The 27,684-nt window shown below is 40.6% G+C and overlaps 2 protein-coding genes across 9 annotated transcripts in view; one reads left to right on the top strand and one right to left on the bottom strand.

Moving 5' to 3' along the window:
* On the top strand, window positions 1–27,680 carry helb (helicase (DNA) B). The gene is made up of 13 exons (XM_048549323.2): window positions 1–470; window positions 3,948–4,310; window positions 7,374–7,567; window positions 7,935–8,720; window positions 11,463–11,643; window positions 13,033–13,174; window positions 13,800–13,945; window positions 15,353–15,440; window positions 18,571–18,630; window positions 19,893–20,058; window positions 21,687–21,833; window positions 22,583–23,281; window positions 25,272–27,680. Exons 1-13 carry the CDS (start codon window positions 269–271, stop codon window positions 25,386–25,388), a joined length of 3,291 nt encoding a protein of 1,096 aa, XP_048405280.1. The 5' UTR covers window positions 1–268; the 3' UTR covers window positions 25,389–27,680.
* grip1 (glutamate receptor interacting protein 1) overlaps window positions 25,430–27,684 on the bottom strand; it is a 384,971-nt gene continuing 382,716 nt past the window's right edge. For all 8 annotated transcript variants that reach the window (XM_048549316.2, XM_048549318.2, XM_048549314.2 and 5 more), the window contains one exon: window positions 25,430–27,646. In XM_048549316.2, coding sequence (XP_048405273.1) covers window positions 27,407–27,646 — 240 coding nt within the window. In that variant the 3' untranslated portion in view covers window positions 25,430–27,406. The remainder of the gene's footprint in view (window positions 27,647–27,684) is intronic.

The following is a 27,684-nucleotide window of genomic DNA, read 5'->3' as shown; positions in this document are numbered from 1 at the left end:
CTGTAGGCGCGCTGAATTGGGCTCAGCTGGGCTGAGGTGTAGGCGCGCTGAATTGGGCTGGGCTGGGCGGAGCTGAGCTGAACTGTAAGCGTGCTGAATTGGGCTCTGCTGGGCTGAGCTGAGCTGTAGGCGCGCTGAATTGGGCTGGGCAGGGGTGAGCTGTAGGCGCGCTGAATTGGGCTGGGCTGGGTTGAGCTGAGCTGAGCTGTAGGCGCGCTGAATTGGGCTCTGCTGGGCTGAACTGGGCCAGGGTTCCGGAATCGACGCAATGTCTAGGCAGCGCGCGGCCTCGGGGAAGCCCTTTGTTGTGAACGGATACATTTTGCCTTTAAAGAACAATGTAGCGAAGGAAGATTCGGACGACGAGGAGGAAGAAGATGATGAACTGCAGTTCCTGGATTTCGAGGACATGATGAGCATGTCAGACGGTGCAAGTTCCGTCAGAGCCTCTTCTGTGGCGCGGCGGTCTGGTAAGTAAAAAGACACGCTTCTTTGCTGTTTGTTGACTATTCCCAGCATTGTCTGTCTTTTAACTTGTGGCACATTCATTGTAAGTACACGTTGACCCAGATTTTGTGGTCAGTGGCGAAGTTGGATTTGGACCTCGTCACGTTGATATAGATTTTGCGACACTCATGATAACAATTTTATCAACACTAATCAGCGTGATTGGTTGCTTACTCACTTGATCTATACTCCTGGGCACCCGGAAATCCGTTTGACTCTGAATCGTATTTAAATTAACACCTGCGATGGGAAAAATCCACATCAGATACGGATTGTGGCAATTGGGCTGTTGAAGTATTCTCAAGATAGTGAACCAGAAAATAAGTATTGTCCTTAGATTTTAATTAAAAGTAACATAAGTATGTAATTAAGGTACTAGCCGAAATATCGTAACTTTTAAAGTATTCCTTTCAAAGGTATAGAATTAGACTTTCAGGGACATTGAGGCTTTTTAGTGGATTTGGGTTTGATATATTGAAAATTTAAGTTCCACTTCACTCAAAAAGGTTCAAAATTTCAATTCTTTTACCAGAATCCTATTAGCAAAGATGTTTTTTTTATCGTCTCAAAGATTTTTTGCCTCATTCGCATTCTGAGGTACTTTGTGAAGAAATATGGGATGGCTGTCTGACCAAAACATTGGGTTAACTGAAGGCATTAGAGTAGTTACTGTCATTTTAACAGCAGTAATGTGGTGAAAATTGATGGTGTTTACTGGCTGTACAGCAGCAAAATCTAGTCTACTGTCAAACTACATCAAATTGTAATCAGTGATAATGGGAACTGCAGATGCTGGAGAATCCAAGATGATAAAATGTGAGGCTGGATGAACACAGCAGGCCCAGCAGTGTCTCAGGAGCACAAAAGCTGACGTTTCGGGCCTAGAGATAATGGGAACTGCAGATGCTGGAGAATCCAAGACAACAAAATGTGAGGCTGGATGAACATCCACTTCACCAACACCTTCCACCCCAACCTTCAGTTCACCTGGGCCATCTCCAGCACATCCCTCACCTTCCTGGACCTCTCAGTCTCCATCTCAGGCAACCAGCTTGTAACTGATGTCCATTTCAAGCCCACCGACTCCCACAGCTACCTAGAATACACCTCCTCCCACCTGCCCTCCTGCAAAAATTCCATCCCCTATTCCCAATTCCTCCGCCTCCCCCGCATCTGCTCCCACGACAAGACATTCCACTCCCGCACATCCCAGATGTCCAAGTTCTTCAAAGATCGCAACTTTCCCCCCACAGTGATCGAGAACGCCGTCGACTGCGTCTCCCGTATTTCCCGCAACACATCCCTCACAACCGCCCAAAGAGGAACCCCCTCGTTCTCACACACCACCCCACCAACCTCCGGATACAACGCATCATCCTCCGACACTTCCGCCATTTACAATCCGACCCCACCACCCAAGACATTTTTCCATCCCCTCCCCTGTCTGCTTTCCGGAGAGACCACTCTCTCCGTGACTCCCTTGTTCGCTCCACACTGCCCTCCAACCCCACCACACCCGGCACCTTCCCCTGCAACCGCAGGAAATGCTACACTTGCCCCCACACCTCCCCCCTCACCCCTATCCCAGGCCCCAAGATGACATTCCACATTAAGCAGAGGTTCACCTGCACATCTGCCAATGTGGTATACTGCATCCACTGTACCCGGTGTGGCTTCCTCTACATTGGGGAAACCAAGCGGAGGCTTGGAGACCGCTTTGCAGAACACCTCCGCTCAGTTCGCAATAAACAACTGCACCTCCCAGTCGCAAACTATTTCCACTCCCCCTCCCATTCCTTAGATGACATGTCCATCATGGGCCTCCTGCAGTGCCACAATGATGCCACCCAAAGGTTGCAGGAACAGCAACTCATATTCCGCCTGGGAACTCTGCAGCCATATGGTATCAATGTGGACTTCACCAGTTTCAAAATCTCCCCTTCCCCTACTGCATCCCTAAACCAGCCCAGTTCGTCCCCTCCCCCCACTGCACCACACAACCAGCCCTGCTCTTCCCCTCCACCCACTGCATCCCAAAACCAGTGCAACCTGTCTCCACCTCCCTAACCTGTTCTTCCTCTCACCCATCCCTTCCTCCCACCCCAAGCCGCACCCCCATCTACCTACTAACCTCATCCCACCTCCTTGACCTGTCCGTCTTCCCTGGACTAACCTATCCCCTCCCTACCTCCCAACCTATACTCTCTCCACCTATCTTCTTTTCTCCATCTTCGGTCCGCCTCCCCCTCTCTCCCTATTTATTCCAGAACCCTCACCCCATTCCCCTCTCTAATGAAGGGTCTAGGCCCGAAACGTCAGCTTTTGTGCTCCTGAGATGCTGCTTGGCCTGCTGTGTTCATCCAGCCTCACATTTTGTTGTTTCGGGCCTAGACCCTTCTTCAGAGAGGATGAAGGGTCTCGGCCTGAAATGTCAGCTTTTGTGCTCCTGAGATGCTGCTGGGCCTGCTGTGTTCATCCACCCTCACATTTTATTATCTCAAATTGTAATCATATCACTTAGCCAGAAATGCTGGAAATATTCGGGTTTGTGGTTAATAACTTGATAATCAGTAACTGCAAAAGTGACAAAGTCTCAAGTGATAAACTCAATTGCAGGTTCAATACTGAGTATATTCGAGATAATTAGAGCAGAGAAAACATTAAAAGATAATGAGCATTTGAAACTTGGTAAGGGATATTTTCTGCTTGTTTCACCAGTTGAGATTGTGTCTATTAATAAAGAAGATCAATTGACCACTCTTTCTTCATCCATGTAGAAAGTGTACAGTTACTTTGATTACATCAACACTTGATACATTAGGAGATATAATTTGGGTATCATTCAAGATTTGAAGTTTTTGATATTGACTACTTACAAAATAAAAACTGAAAAAACTGCGGATGCTGTAAATCAATCAAGGCAATTAACTTGGGTGTAATGTGAAAGTTATTTTTGTTTTGGAAAGATGAGATGGCAGGCAGTATCCTTAAGCTATACTCTGGAATGAGGAAATGGCTTGGCGGTTCATCCTTGGGCGCAATCAAACTCACAATTATGCATTCTTTCGGAATATGTGCTTGATTAACACCCAGATTAAGTGTTTGTTTCAGCGCAAATATACATGAAATTCTCCAACATTTTCAGGAACAACAGTGAAATCTGTTTAGGGAATAAAAATCTTTTGATCAAATCAAAGCCAATGTTGAGAAGTTGTTGAAAATGCGATATAATAAATCCTTACAGAATAGTAATTTCACAGTTTTAAAACAATTCTGATTTCCTCAATGATTTCATGTGAGAAGGTGGACATGTTTGAAAACATAATTAGTTGGAAGAGATGTAGGGAGAATTTGATAGATGTATTCCAATGCTATGGTGTTGAAACTTTGAAAGATAGCAGTCAGATTTCATACCTCTGTATTTATCCACTTTTCTGTAGTTCTAATCAAAGATTGTGACACCAATGAAACTTACAAAGTGCATGGAAGGTTTCATTTTACTGGTCCATGGTGGAAAGTGACAGCAAAGATCAAGTGCATCCAGAAAAAATGGTACTTAAGCTGGTATCCAACCTACAGTCTGAGGAGTCATCTGGCAGACCAAAGAAAGGAAATTTTCAGCCTGTTCTTAACAGCGTGTAACGTTCATGAGCAACATAAAAAAATTTTTATTGAGTCTTTGACTGAGGATAGTAACCTTGAATTTTCAAACCTGTTGAAAACTTTACAAAGGCTTGCAGATAAGGATACTACACGAGACCAAAACTTCATAAAAAGCATTATTGCAGCCATAAATAATTCAGGTAAGCTTGTGTGTCTCTCTTTGGATTATAGATTTTTCCTCTCATATTGAAACATTGTACATAATCTTCAGAATTCAGTATCAGAAGACATCTTTGATCAACAGCTGCAAGAGTAAGTTAAAAGGAAATGGAAGGTGATGTTTAATTTGGTGATATTATAAATTTAATAGGAGTAAAACTGCATTTTGAAATAAATAAATTGTAAACATGATAGAACTATTCTTTGAGCTCACTTAGAAATATTCTGCAGAAATGCAATGCAAGAAGTTGAGAATGGTAAAGTAAACATTTACATACCTTTGGAAAATGAAGTATTTTGAAAGTCAATATTCCAAACTGATGAAATAGTTTTTCACAATTACTGCTAGTTATTACAGATTTGCAGAAGGTTGTCCAATAAATCACTTGCACCACCAAAAATGATCACTTTCTTTGAATACTCTGCTTTTGTCAAAATGCTCAATACTTGAATACAAATCAGTCTCACTGATTTGTTTGGTTTGAATGTCTTTAGTTTAAAAATTTTGATCCACAAGTTTTGGTAACTGATCAATAATATACAGCATTTACCACCAGTATCCAGAAATCAAGTTGGAGGAGACTTGCAGCCCTAACCAATTGATTTGATTACTGATGTGAACTAATATTTGGAATTTAAAATATAATCTAGTACATTTCTGAACTGAAGGTACTTTTCATGGTCCTGTTGGTTGAAATGTTACCAAGATTAAAAGGGAGGAGGTATTAGAATTCATAGTTTCTTTTTCTATAAATGGTAAAGTCAGGCTTTTAATACTATATTAGTTGTTGACTTTTGTGATACTAATACTTCAGATGGCAATCGAAAGAAAAACTAGTTGCAAATGCAGTGGGTCATTCATAACTCACAGGCATGTGCAAGTACTGCAGAATTAAAAGGTAGCACCATAAAATCTGAAGTGTAGCTACTGTGTCAAGTGACACTTTGTTCTGCACACTGTAGGGTATTTGTAGCTGACAGCTAGTATTGATATGCTGTTTTCCATTCAATGAAGATTGCTGTGATTTTACTCTGTATCCTGTTTCATGTATAATCACAGCATTTGTCAACCAGTCCAGTGTTCTCTAAACGTCTTTGCTGTATAAAACACATAAGTTCACAATTTCTGGTCTCTGTGACTGTATGGCTAAGGGATGCACCCTGGGCCCTGTCAAAGTTTTGATGCATAGGCCCTTTTTTTTTCATTCACCCATGAGATGTAGGCATTCCTGGTTGGCCAGCTTTTGTTGTCTGTACCTAGTTGTCCTTGAGAAGGCGGTGGCAGTGAGCTGCCTACTTCAACTGCTGTAGTCTAATAGCCTGGGAAGTTTCAGAGCCTGATGAGATACTCTTCTATCTCTGGGGCTCTCTGCAATTATTTCAATTCTGATGTACTTATCTGGACAGTTACTCAGATGTTAGATCAACAACATTCCCTCTAAACATACGTGCATATGCAACTGCTCCAATTTTCCACATGTGCGTATGAGATTAGAAGTAGCAGTGTGTCTGAACTTGTGTATCTTATTTTGTAGCTCTAATTGGAGTGGAGGACATGGCACTGAGGCAGAGGTAGTCAAGATCTTAAATTTTCCATGAGTAAATATCATCAATGATCCATCTGGATCCATCCACATTGGTGTGCTTTCTTGACTGTAGCATCAATGCCTGTACTTCCTTAGGCTAAGAAAATTTTGGCTTGTCCACAATGACTCTTACCAAGTTTTATAGATGCACTGTCGAATGCGTCCTATTTGGATGCATTACTGCTTGTTATGGCAACTGCTCTGCCCATGACTGTAAGAAATTAGGGTTGTGAATGCAGCCTAGTCCATCATGAAAATCAACTTTCCTTCCGTTGATTGTGTCTGTATTTCCCACTGCCTTGAAAGACCCCTCCTACCCCAGTTATACACTCTTCCACTGAGCAGAGGGCACAAGTTTAAAAACATGTACCAGTAGGTTGAAGAACAACTTCTTCCCCACTGTCATCAGACTTCTGAATGGACCAATCATATTTGAGTATATCTTTCCTTGCATCTTCTCTGTAGCTGTAACACCATATGTGCTGCATTCTGTTCTATTACCCTGATGTACTTGTATGATTTGTCTGGTTAGCATGTAATACAGTACATTTTATTGTATCTCTGTGCAGGTGACTAATTAATCAAATCAAAATGAGGAACATGTGCATGTGGAATTTTTAAATGTCAGGTACAGTGGGTAACTCTAAGCAGCAGGGATCAGATTGGTTCTTTTTATGCAATTTCAGGCAGGATGTAAGTCAGGTTGTTGATTGATCTCTGATTTCTGTGACATTGGTCTCAGGATAAGAAAGTAATCAATAATTGAACTTGTAATTGTAGTTTAGCATTTGCCAAAATTACATGCATGTGCATGTTGGGCAGGGTCATGATTTTGCTCAGCCATATTGGTAAGAAATGTTGTTGTTTACATTACCCATGACCTTATAAAATGATAGAATGGACTTGAGGGATTGAACGACTGACTGCTAATATGTATAGTCTTTCACGAGAGGATTGCAATAGCATTGAATGCATTATTTTTGGCAGTGACCTTTCAGAATAGTTGTGGGTGTTGAAATAAATGATTAGTTACTTACGAAGGGAAATGTGAGGTTTTTTGATTGGGCCAGCATTTATTGCTCATTCTGGATAGCCCTTGAAGATGCTGAGCTGTCACCTTTGAAAGGACAGTTAGGTAAATGCTGGCCCAAATGGTGAAGCCTGCATGTCCTGAGTTTAAAAATATTAAAATCTTAAAGGAATAAGGATTTGTTTGTGTGGGATTAGGCTTACTGTTAATGCTGATGATAACGTGCATTTTGTAATGCTTTTAATGTAGGCAAACATGCCAAGTTGTCCTTCAGAAGTGTAACCAGACAAATTTCAGAAATGGTCTAGGACAACCCTTAAACGATTGTTTTTGTTAGTGTCAATCTGAGTGTTTAAATGAATGCACGTGAGAGTATGCATACAAGATAACATTTGCAGTTCACATTATTAATTTGTGCAATAATTTAGTTGAAGGTCAATATGTGCAGCATGCGTTAATGTTCCAAAACTTGACGGAGATCCTGCCCATGCTTCTGCCGCGGCACTTCTTGAGTATTTTAATGCCAAAAAGTGAAAATGGAAGAGAGTCCCGTTCATACCATATTCTGCAGGAGTTGGAACAGATGATTGAGACAGCAGTGTGGAAATTAGGATTCAGTCAAGTAAGTTTGTCTGTGTGCACAGTTGTCAATATGAATAAATCCCAAGTATATCTTTGTTTTTCTTCTCTCTCGCTGTGAACATTTAAACAGAAGCCTTTTTCATCTGTATTTCTCTAACTTCTATTGACCGTAGTAGCCTCGTGAGTGTGACAAACCCAAAATTAAATGTTGGCAAAAAAAACATTTAAGGAAAACAACACCATTGGATATCAGTTTCAATCTTAAACCTTCCACTCCCTGAAGAGATTCCAGCTCAAGGTAGTAATTGCATTTGCAATTAAAGACCCTGTAAAGTTGCAGGTGTTCTCCTATTAAATAGTTAGTTCAAGAATAATTTCTGAAGTTTTTTTTAACTTTCTGATTATAGATTCTCTCAAAGGAGCTACAGCTGATTGGTTGTGAGGCATCCTTGTTGGCCTTTGAGGAAGCTGATATCCTGAAGACAATTCCAGAGTTACAAAGGCATGCTTTGGTCATTTATGATAAGCTCAAACAAACTTGCTGGAGTAAGGGACACACCTATGTTAAAGTTAATGGACTGACTGCATTACGTCCATCTGAGTTCAGTGTTCAAAGTGCATGGGAATCACTACAATTTTTAAAGAACTATGAGATAATCATCGTGGAAAAAGAGCGAGTGTATCTGAAGTGTTTTTATAACTATGAGAAAGACATTGCATCTTGTATAAAGCAACTTATGGATAAACCTCCATGGCATATTTCAGTGCCAGAGGCTTTGACAAAAGCCAACACTGCAGAGCAGATGGAAAGACTACCTGAAGATACAGGGATCAAAGAAGTTAACTTGGATTCTTATCAGTTGAAAGCTGCTGCCATGATGTGTGAAAATCCTGTTACAGTTCTCAGTGGTAAAGGTGGCTGTGGAAAGACAACACTTGTCAGCTGCATCTTTAGCACAGTAGTTAAAAATATGGAGAGTGCAGATAATGAGGAACTATTGCAAGCATGTCAAGTTCTTGAGCAGGACAAATGGGCTTCAGGAAGCTGGGATATCCCATTGGGTGCAACTCCCAGTGGCAACTTTGAGCAAGTCAATGTCAGAAAAGTATCTGTGCTGTTCACTGCACCAACTGGAAAGGCAGCATCTCTTTTAAAGAAAAAAACTGGGTTTAATGCGTATACTTTACACCAGGTAATTGCCATTCAATGATACTTTGTGGATAATTCAAATCTTTTAATGTTTTAGAATAAAGTAAATGCGTGACTTTTAAAAGAATTCCTAAAACTCTTGTTTTGCAACTATATTGGAGCCTGAAAGTTTGAGGAATATGTTAGTCCAGGTTACTTGTAAACATTCAATGAATTACAGGTTAGTTTCTCCAAAATCTTTCAAAAGTAGCCAAGTTAAACAATATATATTTTCGCTACACTAGCCGGTATGTTATTAAGATCATTTTGATTATCTGTATGAGGGGAGTACCTGAAAGGGTTGGAGTAACTTGGAAACAGCCTTCACTAGTTGCCAACAAGGGATGCTGGAATCCAACTGTATATGGGAATAAGAATCTTGACAGTAATTGTAGTGGCTGCTTACAGTTGAAAATAAATTATAACTTTGGTAAAGTTACTTTTTGAGCTAATCGTTCATAGCCAAGTGATGTGTTACGGCTATGTTTCCAGCCTTAGTCTGATTTGGAATTGTTGAAGTGAGGCGCATGGCCCATGTGGTAAGAAATACCCCTTAAAACTTCAATTTCTGCTATTCTTTGGATTTTACTAGCAGATTTACCAATTAAGCTTAGAGTTTGAACATTTCTTTTACACTGTCTTTTGTCTTGCTTTGATTACTATTTCTGATGTCTGTTTTATCAGTAGCACTCTTTTTAGAAGCTGTTTCTAAAAAGCTTGGACTTCTCTTGAAATCATGTTGCAGCTGCAATTTTTTTTTGACTTTCCCTATCTCCCTATCATATTAGTGTGATCCACTACCAGCTGTAGTTAAATGTCCAAGTCAGGGTAATGGCCCTGTTTTTTATGCCACTAGTGACAGCTATACTGTCAGTGTTTGCTCCTATTACTCCTTTTGAAACTGGTAATTATTTGGACTGCAGGCATATACAGTTAAGCAGTAAAGCAACTGTAGCTGTCAGTGATTCCACACTTCTTCCCTATACAGTGTGCTTTTGAAATCCCTACAGACTGAAGACACTGAACTTTCTTGTTTACACTGTTAGTCTTTCTGTTTAAAAAATTGGGAAATAGTTACATCTTGTTTAATATGGAGTCTTTTTCTTCTTAGATGGCCTACTAAGATCTAAATTACAGACTCTGACCTTGGCGGGGTTGGGGGGGGGGGATGTAGTGGGGCGATAAAATACTTGAGTTATCGTGGAATATCAATATTCCTCAGTACGATTTAAGAAAAGCCCAAAATTTTGAGATTTCTTTTCTAAATCTTATGATATTTCATGTTCTGTATTATCATTGGAAGTGATTTTTTTTCTTTAATTGTTGGTACGTAACTTGAGTAATACTGAATTTTGTCAAAAGCTTTTTATCTCGCACTCATAAGGCAGTGTCAAAAGGGAAAACTAATATTCACACTGAGTAGAGTGCTTATTGGTTGGCAGGTGAATTGTTAGAGATATCGCCTGATGACTGTCAATTAACTGTTAAGTTTTGATGATTATGTTTTAAGTAGTACCAGTTGACTTTGGTCAAGGGATTACTCTGAGAAATGAACCAGAGAACGAGTACCACTTGCTTTTAAGATAATAAAATGTGAGGCTGGATGAACACAGCAGGCCAAGCAGCATCTCAGGAGCACAAAAGCTGACGTTTCGGGCCTAGACCCTTCATCAGAGAGGGTCTCTGATGAAGGGTCTAGGCCCGAAACGTCAGCTTTTGTGCTCCTGAGATGCTGCTTGGCCTGCTGTGTTCATCCAGCCTCACATTTTATTATCTTGGAATCTCCAGCATCTGCAGTTCCCATTATCTCTGATACCACTTGCTTTTAGTTGTGCTAAACCAGGCACAACAGGTGGCTGTATGTTATTTCTGCCTGCAAAGAACAGGGCCCTGTGTTTTATTGTATGTTGCTTCCATTCACACAACATAGGAGACCGTGACTGACAATCCTTGCTTTTATCATCAGCATAATCCATTGCATGTTTAGGATTAAATGGCAAACTTTGTCCAATTGCAGAATTGCATCTAAGGTTGCACACTGTTTTTGAATTTTGCAAGCAGAAGCTGGTTAGGTATAGTCAGTACACTGTTGCTAATAGCTGAAGGAATAAGCTTTTTTGATTTGATTCATCAGTCATTGGGATGTATCACTTACATATATGGCATACGCCAGCACTGAAATTTAACTGCAACATTTTCATTTGTGCAATATCATCAATGCTATTGTGAAGTTACAGTATCCTGGAAGAGGGAATGCCACTTGCGTAACAGAGTAGCAGGATGAAAATGCTACCTTGATCTGTTGATTAAACTTTCAAGATACCTTACACTGATCTGAGGTAGACTGGCCACGTTTCAAAATAATGAATTATGGCCAATGACCCATTGACAAATGCATGAGAAGTGAGCTGTGTAAATTAGTCATTCGTCCACAGGATGATATTTATTTATTGCATCACGAGATGTGGGCATGGCAAGCAGTTGTCACCAATCTTCTTGGAAACGGCGTAAATAAGATTCCAATTTTAAGTCTCTTTAGGATTAAAAAAGAATCTGTGGAACTGCAATATTAATATTAGAAATAATACGAGATGAGGTTTTTTTTAACTTGTGTTTTGATTAGTATAAGGGTTCAATGCAATATTAAGATTTGAAAATTGATTAGGGAGAAATATAAACTTTTAAAGTTTTTCATATCTTGCCTGAATAAAGACCTATTGAATTGTTTCTTGTTTCAAAAAAATAGGTGGTGTGGAGTTTCTGGGCCGCAGAGAAATCAACTGCATCAGGAAAACCTCTTGATTGGATGTTTTCTGATGTCCAGGTACTGATTGTCGATGAGGGGAGTTTGGTTTCCGTGCGTATCCTAAGTACTGTTTTAAAGTTGCTTATGGAGCGTGCCAATCTCAAAAAACTTATAATCCTTGGTAAGTATCTGATCAGAGTTCTACTCATTCTTAGAATGCATTAATATGCAGTGCAAAATTACTTACATTTTCTTCAGTTTTCTCTTGATATCACCCAGAAGGAAACAGATTATAAAGTACAATTATAAATGGTGTTAAGTAAACTTGATTGCATTTGCAATGCTGCCAATAAATACCACTTCAACCAACAACTTGAAGGTGAGAGTGAATTGATGAAATTTCCAGAAATAACCTATTTAAAGAAATGTATTGATTTATTCTATTTGTATTCCTTTCAAAGTAATACATTGTAGATTTTAAATTGAATATCGGTTTCTGTGTGAATACATTTCCTGTGTCTAGATGTGTTGCTTCTTGTATCAGAGGTATCTAGCCTCATGGAGCATACAACGTGGCCCATTTGATTAAATTACCTTTTGAGTAAGGCAGAATCCTGAATTTTGGACATCACGTACCATTTTAATTTGAATTTCTTTGAATCCTTTGAATCCACCCATCCCACATGTTTCTTTTCTCCAACAATTTCATTGGTCTCCTCCTGGATCTTTTACTCCTTCTTCTGTATTTTATTTCCTTCTGTATTCTTCAGTATTTCTTCCTTTCCTTATGGCTCTGTAGTTATGCTGATGGTGATGCTGTAACACTGTTTCCCCTGCCCCCGCCCGATGCTGGGTGCAGGCAAAGTAAGATCCCCAAGTTTCATTCCACTTTTTTTACTTGCTGTTCTGTCTTTTGACCCACGCTTCACTGTATACTTTGCATATCCCATGAAAGAATACATTTTAGTCCATTTCTCCAGTGAACCCTGAGCCTCCGTCCTCTGATAATCTCTCTTCCCCCACTTCCCCTTTTTCTGAATTCTCAAACACCTGCCCAGATCTAATCTCATCTGTCCAATCAAGATCGTCCTTACAAATAAACCCCTCCCTGCCCCTCTCACAAGGCCCTGTACTGATCCCAAATTGTTGCTGCAGGAGATCAGCCTGAAGCAATGTTCACGAGAACTGAAACAATAAATCTGTTTGACCAGCTAGTCCATTGTTGATGTGAGAATGAGCAGAGTACGTTTTGACACAATCAGAAAAAGCTAGAAATACTTGGTAGGTCAGGCAGCATTTGCAGAAAGTGAAGCAAAGGTAATGTTTTGGATTACCTTTCATCAGAATCAATTGACTTTGGTGCTACTTTTTCTGTCTCTTGATGCTGCCAGATCTGCGTTTTCTGTTTTTACTTCAAATTTTTAGAATCTGCAGTGTTTTGCTTTTGTAAGTTTTTGGTGTTTTTGAGATACCGGGTCTGTGCATCGTTGACTGGTCATCCCTGGATTTGGACAGTCTTTTTAAATGTGCGTTTTGTGGTATATAAAATTACTCCTTTTATTTTCCCTAGGTGATGTTAAGCAGCTACCAAGTATTGAGCCGGGCAACATGTTGACTGATGTATATTCCGGTTTGCTCCAAATTAAATGGAGCATTGAATTACCAAACAATCATCGTGCAGAGAGCCAGCTGATCATAGATAATGCTGCTGGGTACGTCTTTGCTTCCTTCAGCAGTGCAGTTATCTGCTCACATGCATGCAATGTTCTCAACTGCCTTATTATTCTCCTTCATTGAATTTGATGAATTTTGAATGATTTGTGCCATGTGCAGTTGGATCTCCTGATCTTTATATCAGCAACTTTTAAGATTTGGCTTGCAGCTTTACTATCTGTTGCATTGTTGGGGTCATTTTTTTTTTCTTGATTTTGTGATTAGTGCTCATTTTTGTTTCTGCGTGAGTTGCAAATAAAAGAAGGGGCTGTCTACCAGAAATGTTTAAGAAATGTAAAAACTAGTTAAGTACACTGGTCCAAGCATAACTTGCATTTACCTTCTTGGTTGTACGAGGTGCCTTTTTAATAGCACGAATGAAGCAGACTGTTTGACTGTATGTTCAGTTCTGTCGGCTCACTCAAAGCTTTTTGTCAGTCATCCCCTCAAAGGCAAGATACTAATTGCAACTGTTACCTGGAAGTCACTGGCTTCCGAAGAGAAGGTGACAAACAGTGGGGAACAAAGTGGTGGTGGGACGGACAAATGGCATTTGAAATAGCTTTTACGACTAGCATTTTTTAAATATAACCACTTCACTTTTCATGGCTTCTAATTTATTAGGATTGCTGAGATGGGATTGAAGTCTACATATAACGAGTTGCAATATGACGCAGTGATGCACATATCAAAGTCTGCAGATGTCACCATTCCAACATCTGATAAAAAATTCATTCTTGTTTCTCTGCCCCCCAAATATAACCCCACTGGTGAGTCTGGAACCGATTCATATTGATCTAGTATTTTGACTTGCTATCCAGAAAGGATTGTTTACCTCAGAGAAACACAGGCATTTTATTTTTTGGTGGGGTCTCTCACTGGACGCATTAGTGGGGAATGCAATCCTGCCAGTCATGGATGCTCACAGCAATTTAACACAATATGGTGCAGTGATGCAAATATCAAAGGACGTAGATGTTGCTATTCCATCGTGAGACGTGGGCCTGTCACTCAAGGTTCCTGTTTCAGAGAGTTGTTGGCCATTCAAATTGGAACAGCGGATGCTGTCGAAACTGGAAGCAATCCCGAATTAAAAGTGGCAGGAGCTCACGTCAGGTAAGGAGGATGTCTCACAGAGAATGGATTGGGAGGAGGGTCATGGGCATCATTACCTGAAGGATGGGCAGTTTGGAAGCATTTGAATGGTGTGAAAACTATTTTTTAGTTTGGATGCCTACTGTTGACAGAATGGAAGTAATAAGGGTGTGCTCCTACTCGCACCTGCCTGAGGACAGAGCAGCATGATTTGGTAATGTCTCCATTTACCTAAACCTTTCCTGTTGGTCTCAAAATTGAGGCCAGGCTGGGAAGTAGTGCTTTGATGGATATTCTAGGTTCGTATATCCACATTTATTATGTAAATTCCCTTTTTGTAAACTTCTCATCCTGTAATTACACATTTCCTCCCTGCAGTGCCATCTTTATGCTCATGACTGCACAGCTTCCGCATCCTAATGGAGTTAGGATTGATCCATAATACACCAGGTTTTGTTAAGGTGGACGAATGCAACTAAATGCCTTTAATTTGTCATTATAATGTGGGTTGAACTTCTAAAGGTGATAATTGGGAATTTAGATTTGTGTATAATATTATGTTTCGAATACATATTTGTATTGAGTACCGAGAACCAGCGTGAAACATAGCAAATAGGAGCAGGAGTAGGCCATTTGGCCCTTCAAGCTTGCTGTGCTATTCATTGTGATCATGATGGGTCATCCAACTCCAGGAAGTCGTTCCTGTTTTCTCCCCAGACCCTCAATCCGATTAACCCTAAGAACCATATTTAACTCCTTGAAAGCAATCAATTTTTTTCTTTTTTTTTAAGCCTCACTGCTTTCTGTGGCAGAGAATTCCACAGGTTCACTACTCTCTAGGTGAAGAAATTGCTCCTTCTCTCAGCCATAAATGGCCTACCCTGTACCCTTTTAGACTGTGACCCTGTTCTGGACTTCCTAGTCATTGGGAACAGAAGAACTGCATTGAGTTGTTTAAAAAGCACAGAGGTTGCCCTCATTTTAAAATTTAAATATGTCAAAACTAGACAAACAATAAGAAAGAAGTTATGATGTTTTAAAATACAATGACGATGTTTACATTTTTTGTTTGTCATTGGCAGATCTTCAAGAAGCTATTGAATGTTTATTAAACTCAAAAGCCCCAGGACTGGATGATGATGTGACCTCTCATTTTGTTGCATTTAGACGGTAATTATACTTTTAAGAAAGATGATAATGAATTCATACATAGTGTTTCCGCCTAGGTATCTCTGCAAAAACTAAAACAGGAAGGAGGACAGTAATTTACTGTCCAGTGTGCAGTAGCGTACCATAGGGATCAGTCCTAGGTCCTTAATTGGTTGTGATATTCATAAATGATTTAGATGAGAATGTCGGGGGGTAGAGCACGGTAAGTTTGCGGATGACAAAGATTGGTTGGATAGCTGACAGTGAGGAGAAAGGTGTTAAGTTACGGCAGGATATAAACACATTGGTTAGATAGGCAGATCACTGGTAAGATGGAATTTAACTCTGATAAATGTGAGGTGATGCACTTAAGAAGAAGGAACGAGGCAAGGGAATACTTCATGAATGGCAGGTCAGAGGAGCAAAGGGATCTTGGGGTGAATGTCCATGCATCCTTGAAGATATAGTATGAGTTAATAGAGTAATTAAGAAGGCATAAATAACAGAGATAATGGGAACTGCAGATGCTGGAGAATTCCAAGATAATAAAATGTGAGGCTGGATGAACACAGCAGGCCAAGCAGCATCTCAGGAGCACAAAAGCTGACGTTTCGGGCCTAGACCCTTCATCAGAGAGGGGGATGGGGAGAGGGAGCTGGAATAAATAGGGAGAGAGGGGGAGGCGGACCGAAGATGGAGAGTAAAGAAGATAGGTGGAGAGAGTATAGGTAGGGAGGGGATAGGTCAGTCCAGGGAAGACGGACAGGTCAAGGAGGTGGGATGAGGTTAGTAGGTAGCTGGGGGTGCGGCTTGGTGTGGGAGGAAGGGATGGGTGAGAGGAAGAACCGGTTAGGGAGGCAGAGACAGGTTGGACTGGTTTTGGGATGCAGTGGGTGGGGGGGAAGAGCTGGGCTGGTTGTGTGGTGCAGTGGGGGGAGGGGACGAACTAGGCTGGTTTAGGGATGCAGTAGGGGAAGGGGAGATTTTGAAACTGGTGAGTTCGCAACAAACAACTGCACCTCCCAGTCGCAAACCATTTCCACTCCCCCTCCCATTCTCTAGATGACATGTCCATCATGGGCCTCCTGCACTGCCACAATGATGCCACCCAAAGGTTGCAGGAACAGCAACTCATATTCCGCCTGGGAACCCTGCAGCCATATGGTATCAATGTGGACTTCACCAGTTTCAAAACCTCCCCTTCCCCTACTGCATCCCTAAACCAGCCTAGTTCGTCCCCTCCCCCCACTGCACCACACAACCAGCCCTGCTCTTCCCCCCCCACCCACTGCATCCCAAAACCAGTCCAACCTGTCTCTGCCTCCCTAACCGGTTCTTCCTCTCACCCATCCCTTCCTCCCACACCAACCCGCACCCCCAGCTACCTACTAACCTCATCCCACCTCCTTGATCTGTCCGTCTTCCCTGGACTGACCTATCCCTTCCCTACCTCCCCACCTATACTCTCTCCACCTATCTTCTTTACTCTCCATCTTCGGTCCGCCTCCCCCTCTCTCCCTATTTATTCCAGCTCCCTCTCCCCATCCCCCTCTCTGATGAAGGGTCTAGGCCCAAAACGTCAGCTTTTGTGCTCCTGAGATGCTGCTAGGCATAAATAACACTTGCCTCTAACAGTCATGGCAGAGATTATAGGAACAGGGAGGTCATATTGGAGCTGTACAGAACTTTGGCTAGGCCACTGCTGGAGTATTGTACGCAGTTCTAGTCAGCTCTAAGAAGGATGTGATTGCACTGAAGAAGGTGCAAAAGTGATTCACCGGGATGTTGCCTGGGATGGAGTATTTTGGCTATAAAGAGAGGCAGGATAAGATCAGGTTGTTTTCTTAGGAGCAGAGAAAGTTAATGAATGATATGATAGAGGTGTATAAGATGAGGGCCGTGGACAGGGTGAATAGAAAGTAGCTATTCCCCTTGGAGGGTCAATAACAAGGGGATGTAATTTTAAAGTGAAAGGTTTAAAGGGTTTTGAAAAAAATCCAGAGGATGGTGGTGGTCTGGAATGCACTGCGTGCAAGGGTAGTTGAGACAAGAAACCTCATAACCTTTTGAAAAGTACTTGGATGAGCACTTGAAGTGTCTTTGCATTCAAAGCTATACTCCTAGTGTGGGGGATTAGGACTACTGTAGGAGGTAGTATATTTTTGACAGTGTACTGTATGATTCTAATATTGTATGAGATATAAATGTGCAATAAATTGAGATTTGTTGAAGGTATTATTAACCACAAGCAGGCTAGCTATAAGGACCGATGCTTTACGTCCACTAAGATTCATCATAAAGTCCTTTTGTAAAAATAGTTTTGGTTTCCTAAAATGCTGTTTATAAGCTACTCCTCCCAGAAGTTTTGCTCTCAGGGAATGCCACCTCAGTCTGTCAGTGCCAATCTCGTGCATCCATTGTAGCCCATCTGCAGTCATAATCTGTTACCCAACCACCCGTTGTCAACGCTCTTCTGTCCTCCACTTTACCATTTAGAAGAGGTCTCTGCAGCTGTTTTCTGCTTGTCACCGTTTAGAGTTCTTTCTGTTTGTGCAAATTCAAGTTTCTGTTTTAAAATAGGGATTACAAGGAAAAAAAAGACCTTTTCACTACTTTTTTTCACTGTTATGATGGGAATATCTTAAAGTTACTACTTTTTTGTAGTAAGCAAGGCCCAATGTGTTAATTCATTTATTTATTAATGGGTATTTGACAGTGGCAGAATTTATTGTCATCCAAAATACCTTGAAGGTGGCAATGAACTGCCTCCTTAGATGTCTGAATCTATTCGATGTGGGCTGTTATACAGTGCTATCAGGAAGGCATTGCCCCGGAGTTTGACTGAGGCATCATTTAAGCAATGATGAAACAGTTCAGTGGAAGGAAATCTGTGGCTTCGATTACAATTCTCATCCATTTCAACTTATTATACGTGTTGAAGAGTAACTATAAAATGTGACCTCATTTATTTTGATGGAATTTGAGATCCTTTGCACAAGAATCTCTTTTAGTTTGTGTGTGCAGTTGTAGGCAGGATTGACTGATACGCCTTTACCTTGAATTGAATTGTTGTAATATTGAATATATGTTCAAAGGTCACTTGATACCTAAATCTGCATTAAGATTTCTACTACTACTTCTTGTTGTACAGGGCAGACTGTGACTTAATTAATGAACTCTGCTGCAAGCGATATGCAGGCCATCCGACTAGGTAAGGAGTGCTCCTAGGTGTGTGACAATTCATCATACTTATGTTTTCACTTGTAATAGAAAAGATAAAGATTACCCATGGAGAACCAAGTTTTTAGTGTTTATTGAAATTACAACATTGCCATGATACATGAGTAAAATACACTTTTAAAAGAAACATTGACGGGGCCAAAAACAGCATCTACTAGGTTGCTGTCTAGTGTGGTACGTAGGAATTGGTAAAGGCCATTCAGCTCCTTGTCTCTTTTGGTACTGTTTAATTTGATTGCAGCTCATTTTAATTGTAATTGTGTATTCTTATTCTGTAACCCTCAATATCTTTAGATATCAAAACCGAGTAATCACAGTTTAGAAATATTCAGTTGGGCTAACCTGAAGTTTTAGATTTCCTCTCCCCTTTTTTATATAAGTGTTTGCTGACATCATCCTTGAACAGACGAACTTGAGCTTCTCAAACTGTAGGAATAAGCTGCTGTAATTTTAAGGCTATTCTCCTCGGCTCTGGACTCCCTGCAGAGGAAATTTTTTTTTCCCGAGAATGGAACAGGTAAATGGTTTCGATAGGTTACTTAATCCATGTGGAGAATATCAGTACTTCATTGTATGACGTATGCATTTTCCCCCCCAACTTGCTTTTTTTTTCTTTTTGAAGCAATGTTGAACAGTGAGCTCACTTCAGTCCTCTAAAAAGGTGAAATTTGGTTGATTTTAATCCTACCTCTTGCTGCTTCACTTTCACTTCAGATACTAGCAAGAGTGGCTTGAAGTGCTGGAATTCTTTGCCACTTCCCTCCAGAATACATCTTGGTACATTGGATTTTTTTTTCCCCCAAGTTGTTGCTCATTACTTCCTTGCACAGTGCCAATGGTTTCAGATCAGTTTGAACCTTCCCAAAAAGAGATAAAAATGTGTTGCTTTCTTCTATCGCCTCCCTTTTTGAATGCTGCTATTCTCTTTAAACTTGCATCATAACTCTACCTGCACCATGAGCATCCTTCCCGAACCGAAAGCTGAATAATTGTGCAAATAGTGTGAAAATGGAGAATTGAGTGTGAATTATTGTTTTGGCAAGATTTGCAAAAATTCCTAATACCGTGCTGACTGTTCCAGTATTTTGCGCACCCTGTCTCCACTATGCTTTAAGCTCATGGTCCTGTCATTTATACAGTGGAGATCCTGCTGCAGTAATGGTCGTTTTGATGAAAACTGTTTTGCAATATCATTGTAGTGAACAAGTTGCACCAATTTGATTTGTATTTCAGAAATCATAAAAACAAGATTGATTTCCAGGTGGGGGACAAAGTATGCTGTTCAAAGAACGGATATGTCAGAGACTTTACACAACAGTCAGAGGCACAGACAAAGTCAGAACTGAAAGAAGAGAAACTCGTTCGTCTGTGTAATGGAGAAATCTTTTTTATTGCCCAGGTAAAACCATGTTGTTCCTAATTTGCTTTTAATAGCGAGGATTTTGCCACAAATGTTTGCGAGGAACGAAGACTAAATTTTTAAATACTGTTCATTAAACTAGGTTTTTAAAATGATGCTTCAACAATACAAATTTTCACTGTTTTAGAAGAACACTCTACCTGTATAGTCTCCTGCCCCAACTCTGTTCTCTTGGAGTCCCCTTTGAATATTGACCGTTGCATGGATATAGATGTGCAGGTGCTGGAAACCTTCCAGGACTTTCCTATCAAGAGGTCTTTTGATGCAGATGTCATTGTGATCATGCCTAATTTTGCACATAGCTGAAACACATTCTACTGGTCAGAGATGAATTGTGATCAGACAGCAATGGATAGCTGTTTCAGCTGGAACACTTTTAACAGACTGTGCTGTAGTTTAAGAGCTATCCATTGTTTTTTTAAAAGGATTAACCTAACCTCTTTCTTTGCCACTCTTCTAAGGAAGCCAAGGATCACAGCTGCTCTCTGAACAGCCTTCTCAACTTGCCCTGTCTTTGCCTTCAAAGACTCCCGTTTGTACACCCCAGGATCTGTTTCTGCATCATCTTTACAGTTGCACATTTTAATGTCATTATTTTGTACTTGCCTGTACAAGCCTGGGTGGCACGGTGGCTCAGTGGTTAGCACCGCAGCCTCACAGTGCCAGGGACCCGGGTTCGATTCCCGCCTCGGGCGACTGTCTGTCTGTGTGGCGTTTGCACATTCTCCCTGTGTCTGCGTGGGTTTCCTCTGGGTGCTCCAGTTTCCTCCCACAGTCCAAAGATGTGCAGCCTAGGTGGATTGGCCATGCTAAATTGCCTGTAGTGTTCAGGGGTGTGTGAGTTATAGAGGGATGGGTCTGGATGGGATGCTTCAAGGGGTGATGTGGACTTGTTGGGCCAAAAGGCCTGTTTCCACACTGTAGGGAATCTAATCAAAACATTTTAACATGTTTTGGGACATTCCAAAGTTACGAAGGAAGTTTTTGAAATGCTGATTTATTCTTAAATAATGGAGCACCAGGGCTAAGGAAAAGAGAGTATTTTTGCTAGGTTCCCTGCTCCTGATCAACATTTTTGAGCTCCGCCAGAAAAATTGGGTAAAATTGTATGTTAAGTGGTGCAGACGTCAGGTTTTTGGGGAAGAGAAGGCAACAGAAATGAGAAGGAAGGCAGGCCATGACTTGGGTAAAGTGCAATAATTCTCAAAACTGCGTGAGTCCAGGCGGCAAGTCTTAATAATGGGAAGAATGTTGATCACTGAAACGTTGGTGCCTCTGAACTGTGTCCCAGCAAAAATCAACAGTTTAAGAAAATGGAGAATTTGTAGGTTCTAGGGGTGGCAGTAGAAGACAGTCAGTCAGTAACTCACCAGATAATTCTCACTGAAATAATTTTGGAATACCACGAATTTGAGTTACAACAATATATTGCATTCGTTCGGAATTTTAGTCTTTCTCACCAGGCAAGAAGTAGTAAATTGATCACTTTTCACGTTTCCAAGCAGAGCACAAAGCATATAATTGATTTGCCAATGCTCACGAACTAAAATTAAAATTTAGTATTTTCTTATGTTTGGAAGGATTTAAAAAAATTGTTTGGTTTGCAGTATAAAACTGAACAAGCCAAGAACCGAAGCTCAGATTACTTGCTGCTGGATGATAAGGACAATCGACAAATATTTGTGAACTATAAAAATGTAATGAGAGAGTGCAGATTGCAACATGCATGGGCCAAAACAATCCATACCTTTCAGGTAAGCAAAGTAATGATCAATTCATTTGTCAAATCTTTGCACACCAATGAGCTACGCTTTCACCAGTTTGACCTTAATGCTTAACCATTCCAACATTTAAATGTGTAGATGTATTCGGACAAACACTTGAAACTCCATAGCATCCCAGGGTGAGTGGTAGTAAATGAGATTAGAGTGGCTACATGCCTGATGACCAGTACAGACACCATGGACGAAAGGGTCTCTTTCCATAGTAGTAGCTGTAAAACTCTGACTTAAGTTTTTCATGAAGTTTTTGGGCTATATTTGTGAGCTGCTTTTTTGGCTTAAATCTGACTAAATACCGAATCACTTTTTTGATTCTTTTTGTTATCTGCCTTTCAGTTCAAAATTGGCAGTTCTCTCGTAGTTCAAGAAATGAACATTTTCCAGTAAGGCAAGGCTAGACAGTAAGTTACTTAATTGTAATTCAAAAACAAAATCGAGCAGAGCTAAATATTTGAAATAAGAGTCACACTGTAACTTGCAGCTGTGGCAGCATCTGTGGAAAGTGGAATAGTGTTAATGTTTCATGTGGATGACATTTCATCAATTATTTGATCAGTTTCCAGGAAGTGAAATTGCAATTATTTATCCTTGCCCCTTCCTTTAGCTAGAAATGCTGAAGTTGATTGTGGTATTCAGCTGACTTGGGACTTTCTAGCATGTAGTGAAATCTGTTAAACCTTCATCTTTGAAGCACCTCTAATGTCCCTCCATTTGTATTTTAGGGCTCTGAAGTTGCCACAGTTGTGTATGTTGTAGGTTCAGCAGGAAGACAGAACTGGCAACATATCTATACTGCAGTCACACGAGGGCGCCAGCGTGTCTATGTTGTTACTGCTGAGGATGACTTTATTAAAGCAGTGACAGCCAAAAGCCCTCCCAGAAACACCCGGCTGCGTGAATTGCTGCGAGAGGAACTACGAGAAATGAAACCCACTTCTGATACTGAAGGATTATGGACCCAGCAGAAACCAAGTTGTGTTCCTTTGGGAATGACCTCCACACTTGGAGTAGCGACCTCGGTGCAGTTCACTTCGCCTAAGTCTACTGTCCAGGTAATGGATGACTCTGACTCTGACTCAGACTCAGTGTTGAGCAAAGCCAATGAAATAAGAAAGGACAACAGCAAAATAGATCCTCAGGAAGGAGACTCCTTGGCGGAGGATTTGGCATTTGCACAAAATTATAGCTGGTCTCCTCAAAGTCTGGAGTTTCAGAACAGGCACTGTGAGATGCTGAAAAGTACAACAGCAGTGCACAGCAGCTCTCTTGAAGCTAGCAATGAAACCATAAGGGATTCTCCCATGGCAATGACTGGTGAGGAAATCGCAAGTCCTAATAAAGTTTCAACACCTTGGTCTTGCAGCAGTAAGAGAATTGGTAATACTTTGGAAGACGAGAAATCACCTCAAAAATGTTCAAAGGTAATATTATCTGTGTGGGTGGGTGTAAATGTCTGAATAATTAATATTGGATCAAAGCTTTTTGTTGTAATGTGGAAGGATAGAACAGAATTAAGGCATTTCGCTTGGCTATTTAAGCACAGCTGTGTTCACTGTAAAAGGTTTTGGAGGGACGTTAGTCCACAGCACTAGTGACATCTCTACTTGAGTGTGTATGATTTAAGGTAGTCTCTATTATTGTTATACTTCTCAGTATTTCCTCAGAACTAGACAACAACCAAACACATTGTTGGAGAAACTCAGAAGGTCTGCAGCATCTACGGAGAGAAAGCAGAATTAATATTTTGGGTCTAGCAACCCTTCTTCATGTTATAACTCATGCACCTTAACATTCAGACTTTGACCCTGTCTCTTACTCAGTCTGCCTAATAACATACAACTTCCAAGCCTGCAACTTGGTTTCTGAGTTTCAGTGATAACTCCCTCTCCCTCTAAGTTCAGTGCACCTTGGCATTCTCAGATATTGCCTCCTTATTCCCAAAACACTTGCCAGTGTAGTTTAAACCTTCTCCTGCAATACCGGTAAATTGTTCCACGATGAAATTGATTTCAGCTGTGTTTGGGTTCTACTCATCAGGCCTGACCAGGTCCCATGTTCCCCAGAGCTGGTTCCCAATGTTCCAGGAATCTAATTCCCTTCCTCATGTACCATTTCTCAGCTGTGCATTCACCGTCCTTATGCTCAGCTATAATCATTTGTGTGGTATGAGGAGTGATTTGGCTACAACTACTTTGAGGTCAAAGACAAAATGCTGGAGAAACTCAGCTAGTCTGGTGGCATCTGTGGTGAGAGACAGTGTGATATCGGACTCAAACTGCTGTTTCTTTCTACTTGGATGCTGTTTCGTTAGTGTTTTCTAACTACTATTTCAAAGGTTCTGCACCAAATATCCTGAATTCTGGCTGCAGGACCACACTTGTTATATAACTGGTAGCAATGCTGGCTGTTCTATCTCCCACCTTGGACCCTTCTATCTGCTGGACAATACGGTGGTCACCTATTCCCACTTTCCCTGCGTATGCTTAAGCTGGAAATCAGCTACATCGCTAAATATGTCACCTATTAAGCATTTAACCTTGTAGGTGCCACCTCAAGAAAGCAACAGCTGGCACCACTGTAATGCACAGCGGTTAGCACTGTTCCCTCAGTGCGAGTGACCTGGGTTCGATCCCACCCTTGGACAACTGTCTGTGTGGAGTTTGCACATTCTCCACCAATGTCTGCGTAGGTTTTCTCCATGTGCTCCAGCTTCCTTCCACGAGCTCTTGATATGCAGGTTTGGTGGATGAGCTGGGGTAATGCAGTGTTACAAGGACAGGATAGAGGGTTCGGTCTGGGTGGGATGCTCTGTGAAGGAGTGGTGTAAACTTAATGGGCCAAACCGATTTGCTTCCACGCTGTAGGGTTTTTATGATTCTTGATTCCTGCACATATGATTATCTAGGTCAAAGAAGGTCTGAGAATGCCAATATAACGTGGAATGTGTAGTATTGAGCTTGATGCAGCCCTGCCATTCCTTGGTTTACATAATAAATCTTGGTTTTTTTTGTAGTATCACATGCTGGCTGGTGCCTACAGAATGCTAAGAATTGTGGATAGGTATTTAAATTAGCGAGTTTTGAGAAGATTTGTAGCTCAGGTTGAAGTTCTGGATGTGAGTTTGCTTGCTGAGCTAGAAGGTTCATTTTCAGACATTTCGTCAAAATTCTAGGTAACATCATCAGTGAGCATCCAGTGAAGCGCTGGTGTTAAGTCCTGCTTTCTATTTATAGAAAATATTAAATAGAAAGCGGGACATAACACCAGTGCTTCACCGGAGGCTCGCTGATGTTACCTAGAATGGTGACGAAATGTCTGAAAACGAACCTTCCAGCTCAGCGAGCAAACTCACATCCAGGTATTTAAATTCCCTATCTTGATACAATCGTGGCAATGCGTTTTGTTTCGTAGGTATCCTTGACGGATTCACCTCTTGGCTGCAAGATGTTTCGGCAGCTGGCACTTGACTGCCCAGCCCCAAGTTACAACTTGAAAGAAGTAAAGCAGCTTTCTAAAGAAGGGAATTGAATGCAAAGACACCAAACACAAAAGAAAAAATGGAAATAATGTGCAATAAGTTAAAGGTGCTTTTATGGTGAAGATTTTATGCTGTTGAGAATGTTGAAGGTTCCAACAACAGTGTTTTTTAGGACAACAGTTTGCACTGATCTGTAAAACTGAGACTCAGACCACAGCTTTAAGCATATTTTGTCAATTACTGCAAACTGAAACCAATAACTACTAAGGTTTAAAAAACAGAACATTCATTATTTTATTTTCGTAGATCATTTTTAAGTGTTTTAATTTTGACATCCATCTTGGAACACCTCCAAGTTGTAATGTATCCTGTAGTGTATTTGCATTTTGGGTTATGGATACAGTCTTAAAACTAAACTACTGCAGTCATGATGTATGCTTTTACGTGGTTTTATTTCATCTCGCATATCCCTTACAAATTAGCAGTGAAGATTCCCAAAACCTTAAGAGGACGATAAATATCATGCTACCAAAGTAGGAAATTTTGTACAAAAATACTTTACAGTTTATAATACTTGTTTGTTACAAATAAAAATACATTGTCCAAGGGACATTGGGAGGGATTTGATTCAATTTTGCCGAGAGTCAAGCTGTCTAGTTGTTGGCAGTGTTTGTTTTAAATACGAATCACATTGTTCGGCTGGAAAACTTAACGTAATGACTCTATTCTTCAGGTGGTTCAAAGTTTAAATGGATCAAAGCAGGGTACAGATGCTTCCTTAACCTACACTTGGACATCTAAAAACAATTTGACTTTTTACCATTCGTTGGAAAACCTGGAGTAGCAGCCTAATTTCTTCTCATTGCTTGCTTGTTTTCATGGCCAGATTTCACCAGATGGTGGAAGCTAACATCATCTAACCTGGTTTGTTCGATTCACTGAAGTGAGACACAACCACCTACAATACTAACATTTTAACCAGCCTTGAAATTCATGTACATCAAAGAGTTCATACTTCAGTGTTACCGATTTACAAATACAAATGTGTTAATCAACCATTTACCAGCCCACTGCTGGATCTTAACATGTAGAAGACACAAATGAACAGATTTAAGATTACCTATTTGGATTAATGAATTAATAATAAGACTTGGTAATCTGAAATGGCAGGTATATAGCAAGAGTTACGGTCCTGGTGGCAATATTAGAATCCCCATGGTAGAAGATGAGGCCACAAATTCCTGACGAAGAGAAGGTCACCTGTGGTTATTTGTTTTCTTTTTAAAAACAGGAATAGTGTTTTTTTTCAAGCTTATTGTTCTTATGTTTTTTGCGGTTTGTAGAAGGAAATCTCAATGTTCAATCTGAGCATTGTGATTTTAAGTATTACTGGAAATTGGAGCTAACAATCACGTAAGGTTCGCACTGCTTCCAAGTGAGAATTCTGTTAAAAGATAACAGCCCCCAAGAACAAAGCCTTTGGGTCAGAAACCAATTGAGCAAAGACTAACTAAACTGTTGTCTGTGCAGTTTAGACAGTTTCTTTTAAACATATACATTTAACTAGGGATAAGACTGTGTGCTGCATCTCTAGCTTTGGGATATAAGCAAGATTTTCAATTTAATTAAAAAGGCTCATTTTACATTTTATGCAGCATGTATATTTTCTTTTGACCAGTAACCAGCTGGCAACATCAATAAAAAGGTTAATTTTATTTTCAGAATTTAGACAGTAATCACCAGGGAAAAAAAATAAACTACTCTTGGCATAATAGTGCACAGGTTTTGTTTCATGGCTGTGCCCTGCATAGACTGGCTTAGTTATGTTTCACAGTTTTGTCAAACCTGTTAACTAGCTTTTTTTGTTATTTGCGATGTTGAAGGGAGGGGGTCTTATCAAAAAAATAAGTTTCTGCTGATTTATGAAATCTGTGCTTGGAACCTGTGAGAGACATGAATGACAGACTGAAAAGGCAGGTGTTCCACAAATGAACATTTTTTAAAAAAGTGAGTTAGCACCATTAAAAGTACAGAAGATACTTCAGCCTTTTGGACTGAATGCATTGTACTACAATGTATTTGTATTCTCCTGTATATCCATACTAGTGAGTCTTCCTTTCTGTTGCCTGAAAACATGACTTTCATCTTGCTCGCTCCATTCTCCTGCTTGGGACATCTGATCTAGAGAGAGTACCTCCTGACAGGCCAGCGGGTTTCTGCTGATGACTAGCTCAAGTTTATTACCAGAATCTGCTATGAGAGGCACCACCAGACAGCAGTCAAAATCTCTTGTACGGATATGATTTACCTGTTGGAAGGAAATAAAATCAATATTCAAGAAATACA

Source organism: Stegostoma tigrinum, chromosome 18, assembly GCF_030684315.1.
Source record: "Stegostoma tigrinum isolate sSteTig4 chromosome 18, sSteTig4.hap1, whole genome shotgun sequence".
Taxonomy (NCBI): domain Eukaryota; kingdom Metazoa; phylum Chordata; class Chondrichthyes; order Orectolobiformes; family Stegostomatidae; genus Stegostoma; species Stegostoma tigrinum.
The sequence above is the reverse complement of the archived record's forward strand: the minus strand, read 5'-3'. Positions and strand labels throughout refer to the sequence as shown.

What these genes read in the sequence shown, in the direction of transcription:
- helb (XM_048549323.2), top strand. Translation starts at nt 269, where the DNA reads ATGTCTAGGCAGCGCGCGGCCTCGGGGAAGCCCTTTGTTGTGAACGGA. An exon ending in TATGCAGGCCATCCGACTAG is followed by an intron (nt 18,631 to 19,892) that starts GTAAGGAGTGCT and finishes TTTGTATTTCAG; the next exon opens with AAATCATAAAAACAAGATTG. An exon ending in AAACAATCCATACCTTTCAG is followed by an intron (nt 21,834 to 22,582) that starts GTAAGCAAAGTA and finishes TTTGTATTTTAG; the next exon opens with GGCTCTGAAGTTGCCACAGT.